The following is a 22,582-nucleotide window of genomic DNA, read 5'->3' as shown; positions in this document are numbered from 1 at the left end:
AAGTAAACAATAAAGAACATTGATTATACTCAGAGTTAAAAACACGAATATAATTGTCAAATCTTCTTTACTCTTTCATAAGCGTACATTTACATACAAGGAATCTGACAAAAATACAATAGGGGCAACTGTGAAAAGGAAAAACACGAGATATTATCACCGCAGTTCGTAAGAAATGGTGAATAATCAATATATACATTTTCATTCTAATAGAAAAATAAGAACAATGAGTTATCTTTCGTTATCGTTTCTCAATCGTACTTCTGTAATGATGTGACGTTCGAGTTTGTTTTTTCATTCATGTGTACAGTACTAATCTGGCAGTTAATTTTTTATGGTATTTTCGACAACCTAAATTAGACTTTCAGGCCAAACCTTATATAAACCGACAAATAAAAACAAAAGGCCAAACAATTGTATATAATCGCGTAGTGAGTGATTGAGGTTTAACGCCGCTTTTAGCAATACCTCGGCGGGGGACACCAGAAATGGGCTTCACACATTGTACCCATGTCGGGAATCGAACCCGGGTCTTCGGCGTGACGAGCGAACGCTTTAACCACTAGGCTACCCGACAGCCCCGAATATCATCGCATAGCGGTAACCCACATACGATTAGACAGCAGTCTATTAAGATCACTGAAATTACACTTACAAACATAACTAGTAACCATGTATGATTATGAGTGCGAGGACCAGGGTCGGTCCGTAGTCCTAGCAAACATATACAACTCAAAAGAAGTTAAGGAATACCCGATTCTTTTATATGACTACAGTTAGTGTCATAGTGCCCGTGAAGATCAGGGGTAGAATTGGTCTTCAGCAACCCATGCTTGCCGTAAAAGGCGACTATGCTTGTCGTAAGAGGCGACTAAGGGGATCGGGTGGTCAGGCTCGCTGACTTGGTTGATGCATGTCATCGTATCCCAATTGCGTGGATCGATGCTCACGATGTCAATCACTTGATTGTCTGGTCCAGACTGGAGTTCGGCGTTAAAGAACAAACGCAAATAAACTAATATAGCATGGGCATGAAAGATTAAGTATAGTCATATGAAAGAATCAACTTATTTTGAGTAGTATGGTCTGGATTCACTCTACAACCCTAAAGTTAGTGCGATGTATATTGAACTGCGATTCAAATGCGGTGCGTAAGATAAAAACGAAAGTAAACACTTTGGTTGATGGTTGCTAAAAAAAAAAAAAAACAGTGAGTGAGTCAGCATGATTTTACGTCGCTTTTAGCAATATTCCAGCAATATCACGGCGGGGGACACCAGAAATGGGCTTCACACATTGTACCCATGTCGGGAATCGGACCCGGGTCTTCAGCGTGACTAGCGAAAGCTTTAACCACTAGGCTACCCGACCAAGCATAAAACAAACAAGAAATGGTTATTCGATCGTGATGTATTTGATACGGGTATCATAGTTGTGTTGGACATTAAGTGTGTTGTGTTTCAGCCTTATAACGTTTGATAACGTTTGTAATTTTTTTGTCAAAGTGTACACTTTCTTTGGCCAGGCATTAGGTGCATCAGACCCTGGAGAAAAAAATCCAACTCAAGTTTGAAATTAAGGATTATTTTGGGGGGTTTGGGGGTTGTTTTTTCAGATTTCTGGGACGTTTTGTCATTCTAGTGCTTTTTTTCACAGTATCGGAACGCAACGCATTCAAAATTCGGTTCCAGTGAGTTTAGTTATGTCAGGAAAAACATCATGTCGGACTTTTTACGCGGTCGTAGTGTGAATCCAACGTTAACGAGAGTCAAGTCCCAGTTTCCCACATGGCACTAATTACAGTTCTCGACCTAGACTGGAATGGACACCTGGAGCAGCCATTCTCATTTAACGGTTAAGTTGGGGCAGTGTGAACAGTGCTGGAGGTCGTCAAGAACCCTCATATCTGGACGTCACCTCGCTCACCAGACCGCGTCTGTACTTGATCCAGTCACGGTGAACTTTGACCTGCTCGCGGATGAAAACCTGTGATGGGTAGCTCATCACCTTTAAAAGACAAAATAGACCCCCTTTCAAAGCAGTCTACCAACGCACCTACACCTCACAGATTAAGTCGTAGCAAATTAATTTTGAAATTAAATACTGTATAACCATAGTTACAAACTATATGGTATTTGTACACAAGTAAATTATTAATTGAGTTTTATTTTTAAGTGAGTGAGTGAGTATGGTTTTACGCCGCTTTTAGCAATATCCCAGCGATATCACGGCGGGGGTCACCAGAAATGGGCTTCACACATTGTACCCATGTCGGGAATCGAACCCGGGTCTTCGGCGTGACGAGCGAACGCTTTAACCACTAGGCTACCCGACCGCCCCTATTTTTAAGTCATCCCGAAGCAACATCAGAGGGGAAACATTCAGGTACATAGTGGTCATAAGTTAGGATTGAAACCAAGGTCTACCCAAAAGAAAATGTCTCTTAGGATTAACTTGTCACCTTGATGTGGTACGCCATATCTTTCCTTGTCTGATACATCCAAGGACATGGTAAAAACAAAATAATCGAATCTGGACCAGACAGACAAGTGATTGATATTAGAAGCAACGATCAACGCCGTCGAAACGTTGACACGCGATCAACCACGTCACTGACAACCCATCCTCCCGAGGCAAGGGCGTTAACTGACTATAAAAGTCCAGTTTCCACCCTTGTCGAACTAGGCTGGAATTTCCAGGATAGATCGTAGCGCCAGCAGTGGCTTTTACGAGTTATATCCCTTCTATGTTCCTCCTATTGACCAATCAGATTCCATTTCTCATATAACGCTTGCATTTGCTTCAAACAAAATGGCGGTGCCCAGTCAAGACGATCTGCTCGATGATCCAGATCTATATTGTAATAAAACGGGTCTTATCCCGCAAAGTGCATCAACTCACGTGAGCATCTTGATTAAAAGCATGAAAGAATTCGGACAATATCTGTCGACGCTCAGTTGGCTGTACACATGCTTTGCAAATCCTGTAGTCGACTGAAATCTGCACGTTGAAATCAATGTTGTTTACGAACCGTTCGTTACGCGATTTTGATTGGACTATGCATAGACTCGTTAGTCCAGCCAAAATGTAACTCCAAAATTGCAGCCTAGTTCGGCAAGGGAGGAAACTGGACTTTTATAGTCAGTTAACTTCCTTGCCTCGGGAAGATGCTGACAACCCGATTCCAGTCGCCTCCCCTATGTTGATGGTCAATTCTAACCCGGAATCCCAGCTGGGTGCGTTATAACTGGCTATAGCAGGCGTCCAAAGTTGGAGAACTAATACCCAATCCCATTATGAACAAGCATGAAATACTCATATCACCCGCCAATATGACATGTCCAGTTGTGTGGACCATTTTCAGTATAAGTCAAAGTCGTTGCTATGGACACTCGAAAAATATTTTAAAAATTAAAATCCCAAACTATCAAAAGCCACCAAGTAACCATCTTCCCGAGGCAAAGGAGTTAACTGACAATAAAAGTCCAGTTTCCACCTTTGCCGAACTAGGCTGGTATCATGGAGTTATGTTTTGTCTCGACTAACGAGTCTATGTATAGTCCAATCGAAATCGCGCACCGAAATCAAAATCCGGTTCGCAAACTGTCGTGCAGATTTCGATCGATTGCAGGATTTGCAAAGCATGTGCATCGCCAATTCGTTGTCAGCAGATATTTTCCAAATCCTTTCATGTTTTTAATCAAGGTGCTCACGTGATTTGATGCATTTCGCGATGTAAGACCCGTTTTATCAAAATATGGATCTTGATTATCCATTTTGTGTGAAGCAAACGCAAGTGATACGAGAGGTGGAATCTGATTGGTCCATAGGAGAGGCTTAGAGGGGACATAATTGGTAATAGCCACTGGTTGCGCAACGATCGAGCCCAGTAATTCTAGCCTAGTTCGGCAAGGGTTGAAACTGGACTTTTAAAATCAGTTAACTTTCTTGCCTCGGGAAGATGCCAATTAACCACTAGAGCTATCCATGTGTGGTTAAGATATATCTTATGGTTTTTTAGTTCTGCTCCGGAAACGAAACGTGGCGGACGGAAGGACCGATAGACAGCATCAATTTCTATATCCCCCTTCCACTGCGTTGCGGGGGATAATAATATATATTTAAACCAACTGACCATATCACTAACGACGCGCAGAGTCTTGATGTTGGCTTCCTGCAAGAAGAGTTTCTTGGAGACGAAGAGGCACTCGGCTCCGTGGCTGACCAGGGTGAGGGAGGAGGCGGGGCGGTGTACCAGGGACTCCAGGCCCTGGGGACAGGATTCAGGGGGTCAGGTCAATACAGATATGATGTATCAGTGAGTTCTTGTAGTAAGGATTTGGTTGGTTGGTTTGTTGTTTAACGCCACACTCACCAATATTCCAGGTATATGACGGCGGTCTGTAAATAATCGAGTCTGGACCAGACAATCCAGTGATTAACATCATGAGCATCGATCCACGCAATTGGGATCGATGACATGCATCAACCAAGTCAGCGAGCCTGACCACCCGATCCCGTTAGTCGCCTTTACGTAGTAAGGAATGATGGACTGAGCTCTATCCACGATGCAGACCTCGTTTGTTTGTTTGTTTGTTGTTTAACGCCGCACTCAGCACTAGTAAGGAGAGAATAAGGTCAATATTGTCTGTTTCCAATAATTTCATTGAGAACAGATTGATTTTGTTTTGATCGTTGTTTAACGCCGCACTCAGCAATATTCCAGCTATATAACGGCGGTTTGTAAATAACCGAGTAAGGACCAGACAATCCAGTGATTGACATCATGAGCATCGATCCACGCACGATGACATTCTTTGTTTGTTGTACATGCATCTACCGGGTCATCGAGCCTGACCACCCGATCCCGTTACTTCGTCTCTTAAGACAGGCATAGTCACCTTTCACGGCAAGCATGGGTTGCTGAAGACTTATTCTACACCGGATCTTCACGGGTATGCGGTCCTCATTAATCTATTCAAAATAACCTAGATCTCGTTAATCTGATTCTCGGTAGTGCGAACTTGGATTGACCGGACCTCGTTAATCTGGACGTCATTTATTATAACCCCAATAGTCAGGATCTCGTATATAGCGCAACCGGTGGCCCAGTCATCTGTGGCGTCGCAATTAATTAGGCTGGCCAGAAATATTTGATCCTGGGTTCGAATCCCAGGTTCGCTCTGATAATGTTTCTTGGTTTCATGACACCATCATGCCCGTGCTCGTGGGTTTCCCCAAAGTGGAAAACGTCTAAAACATGCCTCACTTCGGGTTTTCCTCAAAAATCAACCTGAAACGCCGTAATATAACTGGAATACTGTCCAAGGCGGCGGAAAACCAAACTCACTTCATCGAACCTCAAATGTTGGGATCTCGTCAATCTGCATCTTAACAAGTCGAACCCTGACAGTCCGGATCTTGTTAATCTGAATAGTCTGAACCCCGACAGATCAGATCTCTTTCATCAGCGATTCGTTAATCAAAATCTTAACACCGCGGTGGAAATAGTTATCTGTATTTTCATTTTAGTTTTTGACATTTTCGTTTCACTTTTCAGCGATTCAATATCTTCTTTACATATGATTTATCACATATTTGTAAGACAAATCGTGTTAATTTGCAAAAGGTAACGACAAATGTAAGTGAAATATCATATGAATATTCCAATAAATAAGCGGCCGGTAATACTTACAAATACAGCCCCCTGCTTCAGCTCCGCAACTTCAGCGAATGACACGGAATCGTTTTCTCGGAGAAAGTCCAACTTCTTCATCTGACATAAAATATTCACCATACATTATACAACATACAAATACCCACTATACGGTGAGATGAGGTTAAATGGGGTTTAACGCCGCGTCCAAGATAAGTGCACTTAAATTGCGACGTGTGTGGGTGGCTGCTTGTACTTGTCCGACTAATGCCGGTTTTATAGTGCTAGCCCACTGAGATACCATGTCGCAGTTTTACATGAATACGTTTTTGATTGTACCGTATGCTCGCATTACCTTATCCCTGTCTGGAATGGGTCATGTCCAAACACATTAAAAGCTGGTACTTCTTGATGCCCTGCCTGGCCCTCGGCATAAAGCGAATAAAACAAGGACGGGGTATTCATATTAAATTGCAGCGATGCATCTCAGTGGGCTAGCTGTAAAACCAGCATAAGTCCGGAACATCAACCAGCCACACAGCCACACAGCCACACAGCCACACACACACACACACACACACACACACACACACACAAAGAGACACGCTCACAGCCACACAGCCCCCCCCCCCCCCCCCCCCCCCCCCCCACACACACACACAGAGACACACACACACACACACACACACACGTTTCTTTCCTGATGAGTATATTTCTGGGATATCACAAGTCTACCATGTGAACATTCAAAGGTCGTTAGAACACTCTCTCAAGCACCAGTGGATCTTAACTGGTATTCCTAGATAAGACTTACGTTTTGTGCAGACGTTGCTCTGTTGTTCGACCTTGACCCTGCCAGAAACAATAAATATAAATGATGAAATAATGTGGTGACAGCCATTGGCATGGTATAAGCGTATTTAATAGTCTATTTCCTCTTTTTCTTTCAGCAGATGAACACGTGATGAATATTATTGAAATGACCCATAGAGAACCCGGCATGGAACCAACATTTTCTTCCAATGATATTACGGCATACATTTTATATTTCGTAATAATATTCAATTTATTTTTGTTCAACAAACAAAACATTACATTCTGAATCATTCCAACGAATCTATAGTCAACAGTAGAACAGAGTAATGTATCCTCGTATTTAGGGTTTTCGAGCCCCTAAGAATTATTTTGATTACGTCTCTCATAATGATCCCAGTACGCTAAACTTTTGGGAAAATTTATTTCTGTTAACTCATGTCTTCTTAATTTAAAAGCGATGATACCTCGACGAGCGAGACGAGTCGATCAGTTGCCATTTTGTTATCGTCACCTGATTTTGAGCCCCTCCATGACAGCCAAGTTAAAAATAGATGCTCACCATGGTCACGTGACATTACAGACAGGAAGTTTACAAACAACAGCTGATACATAATCGGTACATACGATTGTTACGATGCAAAATTATCACCAGTATAAAAAAGTAGGTTTTCAGGTATGTTTTCATTACTTATTGAATAGCATTCCTTGTGTGGCTTCATTTGCAATACAACTTCAACGGCAGGTGGCGAACAGTTTGATGTCTTCAGTGGGCTTGGAATGGTCTACCGTGATTACGTCACAAAGCGTGTGGTCACGTATTGTTAAGGGGCTCGAAAAAAGAAAAGGTGAGGCCCGGAAATGTGTCACGCGGATTTGCACAGTTTGCACAGTGTGTTTTACGTTTATCCCTCCATAGACGCAAAACATATTGAATTCTTATATATATAAATATTACCTCACAGATTGCGTTTTAACGATTAACACAAAAAAATGTAGACAACAGTACGAAATCAGTGACATCGTTTAGCCCAATAATTCAAAACAAGCCCCGCCCATACTATTATCAGCCAATCAGGAAACAGTAGTGTCTAAGTGCCCGTGCCTAATATTTATTCGGTTTATAGAAACATATATGAAAGTAAGTATTGGTTAGCCAATCAAATACCAAGGTAGCGCTTGCAATTTATGTATTTTCGATTATCCGTACGCAAATATTCTTAATCCTGACAATAATAAGAGTTCGTCTAGCGTGAAAGATGGTTTGGGTGGTTACCAATTCTCCTCTTGCTCATCATCTGACGGAAGGATGGTCCTCTCAGTCTCATCGCCCAGAACGTGCTGTCTCCATCCTCCCCGCCCTGCTGGGGAAACAGTACACAACTCAGTGTTAACCCGACACTGCATTACGTGTCCGTCTGATGGTTGAGGTGGGCACGGGTGGCCCATTCGTCTAAGGGGCCGCGATTCGCTGTGAAGAGTTGCGTCCCTTGGGCACGCCAGAAACCTATGATTGTGGGTTCGAATCCCGGTTCGCCCCGATTATATTTCTAGGTTTGTCAGCACAATATCCCGTGCTCGTGTGTTTCACCGAAGTTGTAAACGTCTGAGACCTGCATCACTTCGGGATTTCTTCCCACATTAAGCTGACACGCCGAGATATAACTGGAATACTGTTAAAAGCCGCGTTAAACCCAACTCACTCACTCACTTACTCACTGATGGTTGAGTGAGCTACAGAAGCACATGTAATTGATGTAGGTTTTGTTTGTTTGTTGTTTGCACTCAGCAATACACCAGCTATATGACGGCGGTCTTTTAATAATCGAGTCGGGACCAGTCAATCAAGTGATTGACATCATGAGCGTCGATCTTCGCAATTTGGATACGGCCCCGTGAAGATCCGGGGTAGAATAGGTCTTCAGCAACCTGTGCTTGTCAAGAGGCGGTTAACGGGATCGGGTGGTCAGGCTCGCTGAATTAGTTGATGCATGTCATCGTATCCCAATTGCGTGGATCGATTCTCATGATGTCAATCACTGGATTGTCTGGCCCAGACTCGAATATTGCTGAGTGCGGCGTTCAACAACAAACAACAGCAATAGGGATACGATGACATGCATCAACCAAGTCAGCGAGCCTGACCACCCGATCCCGTTAGTCGCCTCTTACGACAAGCACGGTCGCTTCTTAAGACAAGCATGTGATGCCGAAGACCTATTCTAAGGCCTATTCACTTTATTCATCATCCTCGATTATCCAGTGTATTTATTGTATCTCCATTATATTATGACACGTAGGTATAATACCCTTCATAATCGAGGATGTCACTTCACCTACCATACTTCGTCGCCTGTCTTGCTCCACACTGTCGAAGAAGTTGCTCATGGTCATACTCTTCTGCAGTGGAGGCGGACGTTTCACAGTTTGTGAGTTCCTCCCACCCGCCGTCCTCTGTAAATACCAATACACAAATGAAACCAAGGGAGGTTTTACTATATTGAGGTCATGTTCGTGAATGAAACATCTCATCGAAACTTTTGACACGCGAAATGAGGCTTTGAAAGCACATTTTGCTTGATGTATATTTTGAAGCTCCAGTAAAATGTCCCGATGTCGGATGTAGGCGGCACACAGCTGTGGGGTTTGTTCCTAACTCTCACCGGAATGACCCACCTCCGCATCCTCTACCCACCTCCCCACCCTCTACCTACCTCCCTACCTTCCATTCCCCCTCTACCTCCTGCCCACCCTCGAACTCTACCCATCTTCCTACCATTAACAACCCCCCCCCCCCCCCCCCCACACACACACACACTTCTACCAACCCACATTCGTCCCACTTTCCACCCACGATCATATCTCCACACCCTCGACCCACCTCCACACCCTCGACTCACCTCCACACCCTCGACCCTCGCTCCACCTCCACACCCTCGACCCACCTCCACACCCTCGACCCTCGCTCCACAGCTTGACCCAACACCACACCCTCGACCCACCTCCACACCCTCGGCCCTCGCTCCACCTCCACACCTTCGACCAACCTCCACACCCTCGACCCACCTCCACACCCTCGATCCGCCTCCACACCCTCGATCCGCCTCCACACCCTCGATCCACCTCCACACCCTCGACCCACCTCCACACCCTCGACCCACCACCACACCCTCGACCCACCTCCACACCCTCGACCAACCTCCACACCCACGACCCTCGCTCCACAGCTTGACCCAACACCACACCCTCGACCCACCTCCACACCCTCGGCCCTCGCTCCACCTCCACACCTTCGACCAACCTCCACACCCTCGACCTACCTCCACACCCTCGATCCGCCTCCACACCCTCCACACCCTCGACCCACCTCCACACCCTCGATCCGCCTCCACACCCTCGATCCGCCTCCACACCCTCGATCAACCTCCACACCCTAGACCCATCTCCACACCCTCGACCCACCACCACACCCTCGACCCACCTCCACACCCTCGACCCTCGCTCCATCTCCACACCCTCGACTCACCTCCACACCCTCGGCCCTCGCTCCACCTCCACACCTTCGACCAACCTCCACACCCTCGACCCACCTCCACACCCTCGATCCGCCTCCACACCCTCGATCCGCCTCCACACCCTCGATCCACCTCCACACCCTCGACCCACCTCCACACCCTCGACCCACCACAACACCCTCGACCCACCTCCACACCCTCGACCAACCTCCACACCCTCGATCCATCTCCACACCCTCGACCCACCTCCACACCCACGACCCTCGCTCCACAGCTTGACCCAACACCACACCCTCGACCCACCTCCACACCCTCGGCCCTCGCTCCACCTCCACACCTTCGACCAACCTCCACACCCTCGACCTACCTCCACACCCTCGATCCGCCTCCACACCCTCGATCCGCCTCCACACCCTCGACCAACCACCACACCCTCGACCCACCTCCACACCCTCGACCCTCGCTCCACCTCCACACCCTCGACCCACCTCCACACCCACGACCCTCGCTCCACAGCTTGACCCAACACCACACCCTCGATCCGCCTCCACACCCTCCACACCCTCGACCCACCTCCACACCCTCGATCCGCCTCCACACCCTCGATCCGCCTCCACACCCTCGACCCACCTCCACACCCTCGACCAACCACCACACCCTCGACCCACCTCCACACCCTCGACCCTCGCTCCACCTCCACACCCTCGACCCACCTCCACACCCACGACCCTCGCTCCACAGCTTGACCCAACACCACACCCTCGACCCACCTCCACACCCTTGGCCCTCGCTCCACCTCCACACCTTCGACCAACCTCCACACCCTCGACCCACCTCCACACCCTCGATCCGCCTCCACACCCTCGATCCGCCTCCACACCCTCGATCCACCTCCACACCCTCGACCCACCTCCACACCCTCGACCCACCTCCACACCCTCAACCCACCTCCACACCCTCGACCATCCTCAATCCACCACCACACCCTCGACCCATCTCCACACCCTCGCTCCACCTCCACACCCTCGACCCACCTCCGCACCCTCGACCCATCTCCACACCCTCGACCCATCTCCACACCCTCGACCCACCTCCACACCCTCGACCCACCTCCACACCCTCGCCCCATCTCCACACCCTCGCCCCATCTCCACACCCTCGACCCATCTCCACACCCTCGACCCACCTCCACACCCTCGACCCATCTCCACACCCTCGACCCATCTCCACACCCTCGACCCATCTCCACACCCTCGCTCCACCTCCACACCCTCGACCCACCTCCGCACCCTCGACCCATCTCCACACCCTCGACCCATCTCCACACCCTCGACCCACCTCCACACCCTCGCCCCATCTCCACACCCTCACTCCACCTCCACACCCTCGACCCTCGCTCCACCTCCACACCCTCGACCCACCTCCACACCCACGACCCTCGCTCCACAGCTTGACCCAACACCACACCCTCGACCCACCTCCACACCCTCGGCCCTCGCTCCACCTCCACACCTTCGACCAACCTCCACACCCTCGACCCACCTCCACACCCTCGATCCGCCTCCACACCCTCGATCCACCTCCACACCCTCGACCCACCTCCACACCCTCGACCCACCACCACACCCTTGACCCACCTCCACACCCTCGACCAACCTCCACACCCTCGATCCATCTCCACACCCTCGACCCACCGCCACACCCTCGACCCTCGCTCCAACTCCACAACTTGACCCACGACCACACCCTCGAACCACCTCCACACCCTCAACCCACCTCCACACCCTCGACCATCCTCAATCCACCACCACACCCTCGACCCATCTCCACACCCTCGCTCCACCTCCACACCCTCGACCCACCTCCACACCCTCGACCCACCTCCACACCCTCGACCCTCGCTCCAACTCCACAACTTGACCCACGACCACACCCTCGACCCATCTCCACACCCTCGACCCACCTCCACACCCTCAATCCACCTTCACACCCTCGACCATCCTCCACACCCTCAATCCTCCACCACACCCTCGACCCACCTCCACACCCTCGACCCACTTCCACACCCTCAATCCACCTCCACACCCTCGACCCACCTCCACACCCTCGACCATCCTCCACACCCTCAATCCTCCACCACACCCTCGACCCACCTCCACACCCTCGACCCACTTCCACACCCTCAATCCACCTCCACACCCTCGACCCACCTCCACACCCTCGATCCACCCTCACACCTTCCACCCACCTGGCCTCTCTGATGCTCTACCCCACGTTCCTCCAGCTGTCTCTTGTCCAGCACCCCCGTCAGCAGCCCCACCTCTAGGGAGTCCCGGAAGTCGCTGGCTGACCTCTCCAGGGCTAACCCCGTCTCTGCAATCCCAACATGCACGTCACGCTTTCTGAACCGTTGTGACTGACCTGTTCCCAAGGTCACAGTGTATACCAGCCTGTCTGCTCTAAATAATTACAGATAGTGAAAGTATATTGGAAGCTTTTGCATTGAAGACACTGCATGTTCTCCTGATTATGTCACAGTAGCGTTTAGTTATTGTGACACGGTGTTCATAAGATCAGTTGTTACCATCACGAATGCACATTAACACGTTATTCCATTTCATGATATATAAAAAACATATTTGGCGTTGGCGTCTAATAACATGCAAATTAATAACTCGATTGAGTTCATGTGACACATCTGACTTTTGTGCAGGATCTTGCCAGAGTTAAGTTTTTTAACTCTTAGAGCATACGTACGCAAGCACATGCGCACTACGCAAGCACGCACGCAGGCCCGCACGCACGCACGCACACACGCACACACACTAAAGCGCCACCATCAGAAATACATGAAGTGGATTACACCAAGACAGATTCGGGTGCACGAATGGCCAAGTCGTCGCAATTCGCTGTTTCAAAGTTGCGTCCCTTATGCGCGCCGAAAAGCAATGGTTATGGGTTCGAATCCCATATTCGCCTGATAATCTTGATTTGTCGGCTCCTTGTTTGTTATACCCTTTGCAAAGGTCCAAAAACTACGTTACTTTGGCATTTCCAGCCACATCAAGCTGACACGTCGTGATAAAACTGAAATGCTGTCGAATCGGCGTTAAAAAACTCACTCACTCATTCACGTCAAGATCAAAATTCGATATCGTACTTGGTCTGTTGTTCAATTTGCGCTTCTCTGCGTAGAAAGGAAAGGCTCTCTCCAAGTCAGTCCTTATGCTGACCGGTCTCTCCTTATGCTGGCTCGACTCTTTGAACGGTGCCACCAGAGAGCATTTGCCCTAGAAACATAGCAATGAGGCATTCGTCACCACTCGCCCCTTTCCGTAATCTACAAGAGGTCTCGTCTCCCTATCGATGAATGTTATGCGCGAAAATACGACAAACCAATCAGAATGCGCGTATGATTTCAAGTTCTTCGTCAAAGAATCCCTCAGAAATAATTTTTGATTTTACATATGTCTTGCATCTAAAAATATACCGAAGACACAGTTAAATGTGTTCAATTATACTGTATCATTCCGCACGTCCCGATGTGTTTTAAATTGCATCTGAAGTATGTAACATAAGGGGAATTATTCGTGAACCATGACGCAACGAGTTGACAATTGTTTTAGGTATGCCCGTTTGCGCTAAGACGGAACCCGGTTGCAAAAATGTCCACGAGAGGGGCACGAGCATTCGTGACCAACTCGTGTTATTCCGGGACAAGCCGAATAGCGACTCGTGCCCCTCTCATATCCATTTTTGCGACCGGGTTCCGTCTTAGCGCAAACGGGCATACCTAAAACAATTGTCAACTCGTTGCGTAATGCTTCACATATATTTCCCCATATATTATATATATTTCAGATGCAATTTAAAGCCCATCTGGACATGCGGAATGATACAGCATGATTGAACACATTTAACTGTGTCTTGGGTATATTTTTAGATGCAAGACATATGTAAAATCAAAAATTATTTCTGAGGGATTCTTTGATGAACAACTTGAAATCAAACGTGCATTCTGATTGGTTTGTCGTATTTTCGCACATAACCTTCATCGATAGGGGGACGAGTCTTCTTGCAGGTTACGGAAAGGGGCGAGTGGTGACGAATGGGGCACGAGTCGTTATTCGGCTTGTCCCGGAATAACACGAGTTGGTCACGAATGAGCAATGAGGCACTCTCATAATGTTTGCGTATTCATACGCAGTGAAAAGTCCGGGATTTCCTGCATCAAATCCCATTTAACAACGGGGTTTTTTTTCAGCCAATCAGAAAACAGTACACACTCACATTCAGGTTACAGCGAATTTCACAATGTCTATAAAATATGATTGTTTTCAGATTTCCTGGTGTGTTGGAGTATTCCGAATTGATCCTGACTTTGATTTGTAATAGTGTTTGTTGATCAAATACTTACTGATTTAACAACGATCAGATATCGGCATTCGCGACTGTCTCTCACGATAATTGAGTCGCTTCTAAAAAAAATAATGCATATGATTAAATAAGCTTACAGTGTTTCAACTTGATATGCACAGAGATGCTATTATAGATAGATAGGTAGATAGATAGATAGATAGATATACTGCAACATTGATAAAAAGCAATGATATCATCGTAAAACTGTAATTGTTAAAATAACAAAGAAATATCTTGTTTTCTAAACTATTTGCACCGAAATTGTAAAAAAAAATTGTAGATGTATAAAATGCAATATACTATAACGGAAAACATCATCATGCCCAACAAACTGATTATTTGTTTAACTTAAATCGTTTTTTGCTACGTGAGATTATTGTGATGGCCACCATTAACTGATTTCAAAGACTAAAACATATGTTTTTTGTACGTGTTAATATCTCGTTAACTAGTGAAGCAGATATAATATCATTTTCATGATTAGAAATTCAATACCGACATTTATTTAACCTAAATTTAAATCAAAATCAACAAATAGGTTATCTCAAATCACGGTGAATTAAAATAGCCGTAGGTGACAATTTTTTAGGATCTCGGTAACATGGACAAGATGCTCAAGGCCCCGTTCCACAAAGCGATCTTAGTACTAAGGTGATCGTAACTCCAATACTATAACATTGGGTTAGGGTGGTCGTAACGCTAAGATCGCTTTGTGAAACTGGGCCCAGGTTCTACCCTTGACATGGTGTAGCTTGGGTGGTCCTCTTTGTCAAAGTATGCGTTGTTAAAGATGAGGTGAGGTGAAATTTGGCTTAACGTCGCGTCCAAGATTATTGCGCTTATATAGCGACGTGCATGCACGTGTGTGGGGGGGTGTGTGGCTGCTTGTACTAGTCCGGACTGATGCCAATTTATAGTGCTAGCTCACTGAGATACCATGACGCAGTTTAACATGAATGCCCCACTCAGACACAGTATACTGACTCCGAGCCGACCAGTCCCTGTTTTAATGCCGAGCGCCAGACAGGGTAACAACAAGTACCATATTTTAACGTCTTATGGTATGACGCGGCCGGGAATCGAACCCTGGACCTTCCGCTCTCCGGGCGGACGCTCTGCCACAAGACCACGGAGGCGGTCGCGTTGTAAAACATGACATTATGTCAATCACATTAAAACAGACCCTGTATCACGATTCAATACCTGTCTCCGTCCGGATCTGATGGGATTCAAGTTTTACATTTTAAATTCCGGTCGGTGGATCTTGGGTGCCATTTTGAACGTACATGTGTATTTCAATCATAGTGAGTGAGTGAGTTGGGTTTTACGCCGCTTTTAACAATATTCCAGTTATATCACGGCGTGTCAGCTTAATGTGGGAGGAAAGCCCGAAGTGATGCAGGTCTCAGACGTTTACCACTTCGGTGAAACCCACGAGCACGGGTATGGTGCTGACAAACCTAGAAACATAATCGGGGCGAACCGGGATTCGAGCCCACAATCATAGGTTTCCGGCGTGCCCAAGGGACGCAACTCTGCACAGCGAATCGCGGCGCCTTAGACGAGTGGGCCACCCGTGCCCTCGTATTTCAATCATAATTAGATGATGGTTTTGTTGGTCATCTGCTTGGGGTATGTATGTGATCTTCAAAGTGGTGGATGAGGTTTTCGGTGGAGTCTAACCCCTGACACCCCACCCAACCTGACGTGACTTCATGTCCATGGTTAATCATATCTTTAGGAGAAATATATTGCAACGGAATAACAGATCACATTGTATGAGATTGAAGGGTCTATCAAAGACTAAGGAGTCACAAAGTCATCACAGTACAAAACAGATCGAGCTAAAGAGCTCATATGGGCGTATTATACCTTGACCTCATGTTTGTTTGTTTGTTTGTTGTTTAACGCCGCACTGAGCAATATTACAGCTATATGACGGCGGTCTGTAAATTATCGAGTCTGGACCAGACAATCCATTGACTGACATCATGAACATCGATCCACGCAATTGGGATGCGATGACATGCATCAACCAAGTCAGCGAGTCTGACCACTCGACCCCGTGAGTCGCCTCTCAAGACTGGCATAGTTGCCTCTTACGACAGGCATAGTCGCTATTAGAGCAAGCAAGGGTTACTGAAGACATATACTAACCCGGTTCTTTACAGGTCGTTGTCCTATTGAACAGGGGCGGTCGGGTAGCCTAGTGGTTAAAGCGTTCACTCGTCACGCCGAAGACCCGGGTTCGATTCCCGACATGGGTACAATGTGTGAAGCCCATTTCTGGTGTCCCCCGCCGTGATATTGCTGGAATATTGCTAAAAGCGGCGTAAAACCGTACTCACTCACTCACTCCTATTGAACAATGATAAACTTTGAAGGTCAACCTGCGGTCTGTCAAGCAATATTTTTGAGACACGTATTAAAGGGGTGCTGCTAAGCCAGGGTCAGTTTCTACACGGACGTCTGACGGAAGCCTACACGGAAATTCTACGAAGACCGGTCGTAATAGCTGGAATATTGTGGGCATAAAACAACAAACAAACAAACAAACAAACAAACCGATGACCGTCTTTTCCAAACCGTAACATAACAGCTTACCGTTCCACAAAGCAAATTTAGCGCTACAGTTGCCTTAATTGTTTTAATCTCTGCTAAGCTATTAGTGTTACGACTGTCGTAGTGCTACGATACTTTGTGGACGAAAGATTAAGTCCCTTTTGGGAATGGAGTTCATCGTTGTCAAGCCAAAAGGAAACACGGGAATGTTTCTTCCCTTTCGGCAAAGTGTTCTTAGGCTGCGTCGTATCATAGAGAAGCGATTGTCATAGTGCTAAGATCGCTTTGAGTGTTCGGGCACTGGGCTCACTTGTACAAAGCAATCTTAGTACTAAAACTCACATACTTAAACATGACCTTACGACCGTAGCACTAACAACGCTATATAGTACTGGGCCCAGGGCTAAAAGCTAAAAGCAATCTTAGTGCTACGAATATTACCCCTTATTTAACATGGTCTTACTACCACTGCTTTGTGCATATGTGTCCTGCAGATGTGCGATAGCCTTAGGTATGTTTGTTTGTTTCTTTGTGGTTTAACGCCGCACTCAGCAATATTACAGGTATATGACGGCGGTCTGTAAATAATCGAGTCTGGACAAGACAATCCAGTGATTGGCATCATGAGCATCGATCTACGCGATGACATACATCAACCAAGTCGACGAGCCTGACCGCCCGATCCAATTAGTCACCTCTTACGACAAGCATAGTCGCCTTTTATGGCAAGCATGGGTTGCTGAAGACCTATTCTACCCCGGATCTTCACGGGTCCCTTCAGTATGACACTCACGGGATGAACTGGTAGAAGAAATCATCGGGCTCTCTCGCGAACACGTCGCAGGGGAAGTCCTCAAACAACACAAGAGATCTGAAACAGTAGTCATATATGCCATACGTGTCATTGCATAATTAATTAAATAAAACAGAATAAGAAATAAATTAAGTGTAGCCAATGCGCACTCATCCGACGCGCTGCTTAATAGAAAGGTTTATATGACCGTGTTTTTTTGTTGGTTTATATTTATTTTATTTTTTTATATTTTTTTTATATTTTTTTTTTTTTTGGGGGGGGGGGGGGTGCATTTCTATGCATAAGAAGGAACTGGCAGTTATTGATCTTTTTCACATTATGTCACTTCCGGTTTGAAAGCGAGGCCTGATATGCATGAAGGTGAAGGCTGGATAGTACATGGCAGCATATCGCATGTCAACAAGACGCGCAAGCGCGCCAGCAGTTTGGCCGCCCCGATTCGGCCGCCGTCATTACGTATGCAAAAGCTCGCACTGTTATCGTTGTCAAAATGTTCTGCCGTCGTCATGTCTCCTTATTGAAATAATAACACTGGTGTTCTGTGCAGGAAAGGCATTCCATTGTCATGTATATCCAGGTTTGTCTTCCAGCCTTTGAGTATCGCACACTGGCTTCCTTTATCTGACCAAATCGTCAACTAGCTTGATTGTGTGTCATCGTCATCGTGTGGACGTTGCTCATAATATCAATCACTGGGTTTACAATTACAGCTGGAGTCTTGCTGACCGCGACACAAAACTGACAACAAACAGAAACACCGAGACGAGAGTGCCAAGAATAAGTAGCCCATTGTGCACAGAAACCACAAGCCTAAAGCCTGTTACGTCACATTAGCGATGGAAAATCAAAACAAAAAATCATTTTTTGTCAAACTCAATCAGTGAGTGTGTTAAACCCAAGAGCAGGGGTATGGTGCTGACAAACCTAGGAACATAATCGGGGCGAACCGGGATTCGAACCCACGATCGTCTCTTACGGTAAAGGGACGCAACTCGGCACAAGGAATCGCGTACCTCAGGCGACTGTTACCCCGTGCAGAAACAAATCAATTATTCACATTTTTCACAACATTTCATATTACTATATTCAATCTGTCCAGCCACGATATATAACAGTAGTAATATAAAAGAATGGGGTGGTCATTTACTGTCTTTAGTAGTATAGATACTTGGGTATAGTGGTAATGGTCACAAAACCCGGTAACATCCACACTAATCCGCCATTATGTCCACTCAATCCCCATTTAGGGCCCTTTACGACAAATTCGTGCTAAGGTCCCATCTATGAAAGCGTATTAGTGCCACAGTCTAAAAACATTTATCATCTACGTGTGTAATACCTTAATGTACTTTCATCTACGTAGATGAAAGTAGTATTCCATATGTTAATACAAAAAGAGTTATGTAACATGAGTAATATCACTTGAGTTTTATCAGATGATGATTAAAGACCCAAAAAAACATATACTCTTCCTGTGTGGGTTTTGTTAGGCCCGTTTTAATCACGCAACTTCATTCGGGACAAGTTCACTGTATATAGAAGTATACTTACTGACAAAACCGTATGTGAGTCAGCCGTTGACGAATTAAAGGCTGGCGGATAATAATGTCGAAATCCTGAAATATATCAAGACATGCTATCAATTGAAATCCTTTTTTTACAATATTTCGTTTTAATTATTTTCCTTTAAAATTGCTCACCTTGAAGTGATAATGAATTACAAATCTAGAACTGCCATTTATCATTACAAAACGAGCATTACGTGTATTATTATTCGGTTATGGCATGGCGTGCCTACGTTGGTCTGATATTACCGTATTCGTTCAATCAAATGCCGGACTTTATGAAGATTGAGTGAGTTGGGTTTTACGCCGATTTGAACAGTATTCGAGTTATATCATAGCGCGTCAGCTTACTGTGGGAGGATATCCCGAAGTGATGCAGTTCCCAGACTTAACATAGAAATATAATCGGGGAAAACTGGGATTCGAACTCTCGAGCATAAAGAGTAGGGCCCAGGGTTAAGATTCATTCGTCACCACTCGCCCCTTTCCGTAACCTGCAAGATGACTCGTCCCCCTATCGATGAATGTTATGTGCGAAAATACGACAAACCAATCAGAATGCGCGTATGATTTCAAGTTCTTCGTCAAAGAATCCCTCAGAAATAATTTCTGTTTTTACATGTCTTGCATCTAAAAATATACCCAAGACACAGTTAAATGTGTTCAATCATACTGTATAAATCCGCATGTCCTGACGTGCTTTAAATTGCATCTGAAATATAGATAATATATAGGGAAATATATGTGAACAATTGCGCAACGAGTTGACAATTGTTTTAGGTATGCCCGTTTGCGCTAAGACGGAAACCGGTTTCAAAAATGGCCACGAGAGGGGCAGGAGTCGCTATTCGGCTTGTCCCGGAATAACACGAGTTGGTCACGAATAGGTTAAGATTCTGATATAAATAAGCTAAGCATTTTATAAGGGGCGGGGCGGGTATTTTAAAACATAAAATCTGACATAAACATATTAATACCATAAATTTTATTAAATAAGTCATCCAAACAGACACGAAAGATATACGGCTTGACTTCTAATAAGAACCGACCTGCCTTGTGTACCGGGCTTGAAAGCCTCAAAGTTCATATAGATTAATGATTGAACTAGTGAGGCACAATGATATATCAAGAAATCAGAGATTGTGTTCGCAATCTCATCTAAATTCAATGGAGGATGAATATCACTTTTTATAAGTATGTACTAAATATATCAACATGAAAAACCTTTACTATTTATTTCATCCAAATATACATACTTTTGTTTCTTTGATGAAGTTAGTCAATACAAATATTTTTTTTATGATTTTATTTCTTTTTGGAGTACACAAACAATAAGTTTACAGAATATAGTTTACATGCAATCTTAAATACATACAAGTTACAAATTATATCTATGGATAATAACAAACAAAACCATTCCAGTGTCAGGATGCTAAGACATCTTTGTTGGATTGTGCAAGTTCGTGGGTCTATACGAATAGGTGGTGACAGAGTGACCACCACTTCATGAACTGTGTGTATTTACATTGTGAATATCATATATTTCTATCGATGTATTATGAATCGGTTATTTCTTGTTTTATGTGTTGTAAATTTGGTATCGATTCGGAAATGTGTTGATTTGAATATGTTTTACTTTGTTACATTTATAGTATGATTTAATACATCGTTTTGTTTTTGTTAATATCCTAATGAATTTTCAATTGTGAAAATTCTAGTTCTATTCCAGTTTTGTCTTTGATCCATTTTGCAAATTTGTTCCAGACATGTTATACAATTTCACACTCACAGAACATGCGCACTAAGGTTTGTTTACAAAAATAGCAAAGAAATGATTCTTTGTATCACATTTTGTACAGTATCTCGTTTGTTGGTATACTTCTTTGAATAATACGGTATTGGTACCATTTTTGTTTTGAGGACACGTTATATCTGTGGGGGCTACGATTAATCGTTTGCCAATCTTTTTCCGTCATGTTAAGGCCAAGATATCGTTCCCATCTTTGAATGTATTTTTGGGATATCATATTGTTGGATACCTTATATAATATATCATAAAATATTCTACAGTTAGTCAATACAAATATTGTTTGTAACTTATCAATATCAGTTAGAAAGTAATCTTTGTGTGCAGCCTCTTCGCAGGAGCCTGTGGCCTTTCAGCATTGGTATAAAAAACTATCATAACAAACAAAAGACTAATAAATAATTCAGTGTATTATATTGGTGACACAAAGATATTAATTTATTTAACGAGTATCGATCGAACTCCTGATCCATTGCAACTGTCTCTGGAGGGACCGGTAGTGTAACGAAGGCGGTACGAGCTGGGAGGAGCTTGGACACTAAAGATAAAGGGAGGTAACTCTTGTAAGACAATAATACCGTCAACGTGCGATCATCACTGCAGTTATGTTCACTGCATTGAACTATCAAGTGTTGTGTTTACTGCGATGACAATATAAAGTGTTGTGTTTACTGCATTGACAATATCAAGTGTTGTGTTCACTGCATTGAACTATCAAGTGTTGTGTTTACTGCATTGACAATATCATGTGTTGTGTTCACTGCAATGACAATATCAAGTGTTATGTTCACTGCAATGACAATATCAAGTGTTGTGTTAACTGCATTGAAATATCAAGTGTTATGTTCACTGCAATGACAATATCAAGTGTTGTGTTCATTGCATTGAAATATCAAGTGTTATGTTCACTGCAATGACAATATCAAGTGTTGTGTTCACTGCAATGACAATATCAAGTGTTATGTTCACTGCAATGACAATATCAAGTGTTGTGTTCATTGCATTGAAATATCAAGTGTTGTGTTCATTGCATTGAAATATCAAGTGTTATGTTCACTGAAATATCAAGTTTTGTGTTCACTGCAATGACAATATCATGTGTTGTGTTCACTGCAATGACAATATTTAAAGTTGTGTGTTTACTGCATTGAAATATCAAGTGTTATGTTCACTGCAATGACACATCAAGTGTTGTGTTCACTGCATTGAAATATCAAGTATTGTGTTAACTGCATTGAAATATCAAGTGTTATGTTCACTGCAATGACACATCAAGTGTTGTGTTCACTGCATTGAAATATCAAGTATTGTGTTTACTGCATTGAAATATCAAGTGTTATGTTCACTGCAATGACACATCAAGTATTGTGTTAACTGCATTGAAATATCAAGTATTGTGTTAACTGCATTGAAATATCAAGTGTTGTGTTC

General features: G+C 44.8%; 1 protein-coding gene across 2 annotated transcripts in view; it reads right to left on the bottom strand.

The window, feature by feature from the left end:
• Positions 1–1,394: 1,394 nt before the first annotated feature.
• Positions 1,395–22,582, bottom strand: part of LOC124139657 — a 37,009-nt gene continuing 15,821 nt past the window's right edge. Inside the window, exons 8-18 of one of the 2 annotated variants that reach the window (XM_048387278.1) lie at positions 19,331–19,395; positions 17,759–17,836; positions 14,402–14,462; positions 13,145–13,274; positions 12,233–12,357; positions 8,810–8,923; positions 7,746–7,833; positions 6,471–6,508; positions 5,696–5,776; positions 4,136–4,270; positions 1,395–2,007 (exon numbers count right to left, since the gene is read on the bottom strand). In XM_048387278.1, coding sequence (XP_048243235.1) covers positions 1,891–2,007; positions 4,136–4,270; positions 5,696–5,776; positions 6,471–6,508; positions 7,746–7,833; positions 8,810–8,923; positions 12,233–12,357; positions 13,145–13,274; positions 14,402–14,462; positions 17,759–17,836; positions 19,331–19,395 — 1,032 coding nt within the window. In that variant the 3' untranslated portion in view covers positions 1,395–1,890. The remainder of the gene's footprint in view (positions 2,008–4,135; positions 4,271–5,695; positions 5,777–6,470; positions 6,509–7,745; positions 7,834–8,809; positions 8,924–12,232; positions 12,358–13,144; positions 13,275–14,401; positions 14,463–17,758; positions 17,837–19,330; positions 19,396–22,582) is intronic. The other variant, XM_048387279.1, reaches the window with a different exon arrangement.

This window comes from Haliotis rufescens, unplaced genomic scaffold (genome assembly GCF_023055435.1).
Source record: "Haliotis rufescens isolate VD_foot unplaced genomic scaffold, xgHalRufe1.0.p SCAF_7, whole genome shotgun sequence".
Taxonomy (NCBI): Eukaryota; Metazoa; Mollusca; class Gastropoda; order Lepetellida; family Haliotidae; genus Haliotis; species Haliotis rufescens.
This window is presented reverse-complemented; position numbering and strand designations above follow the sequence as displayed.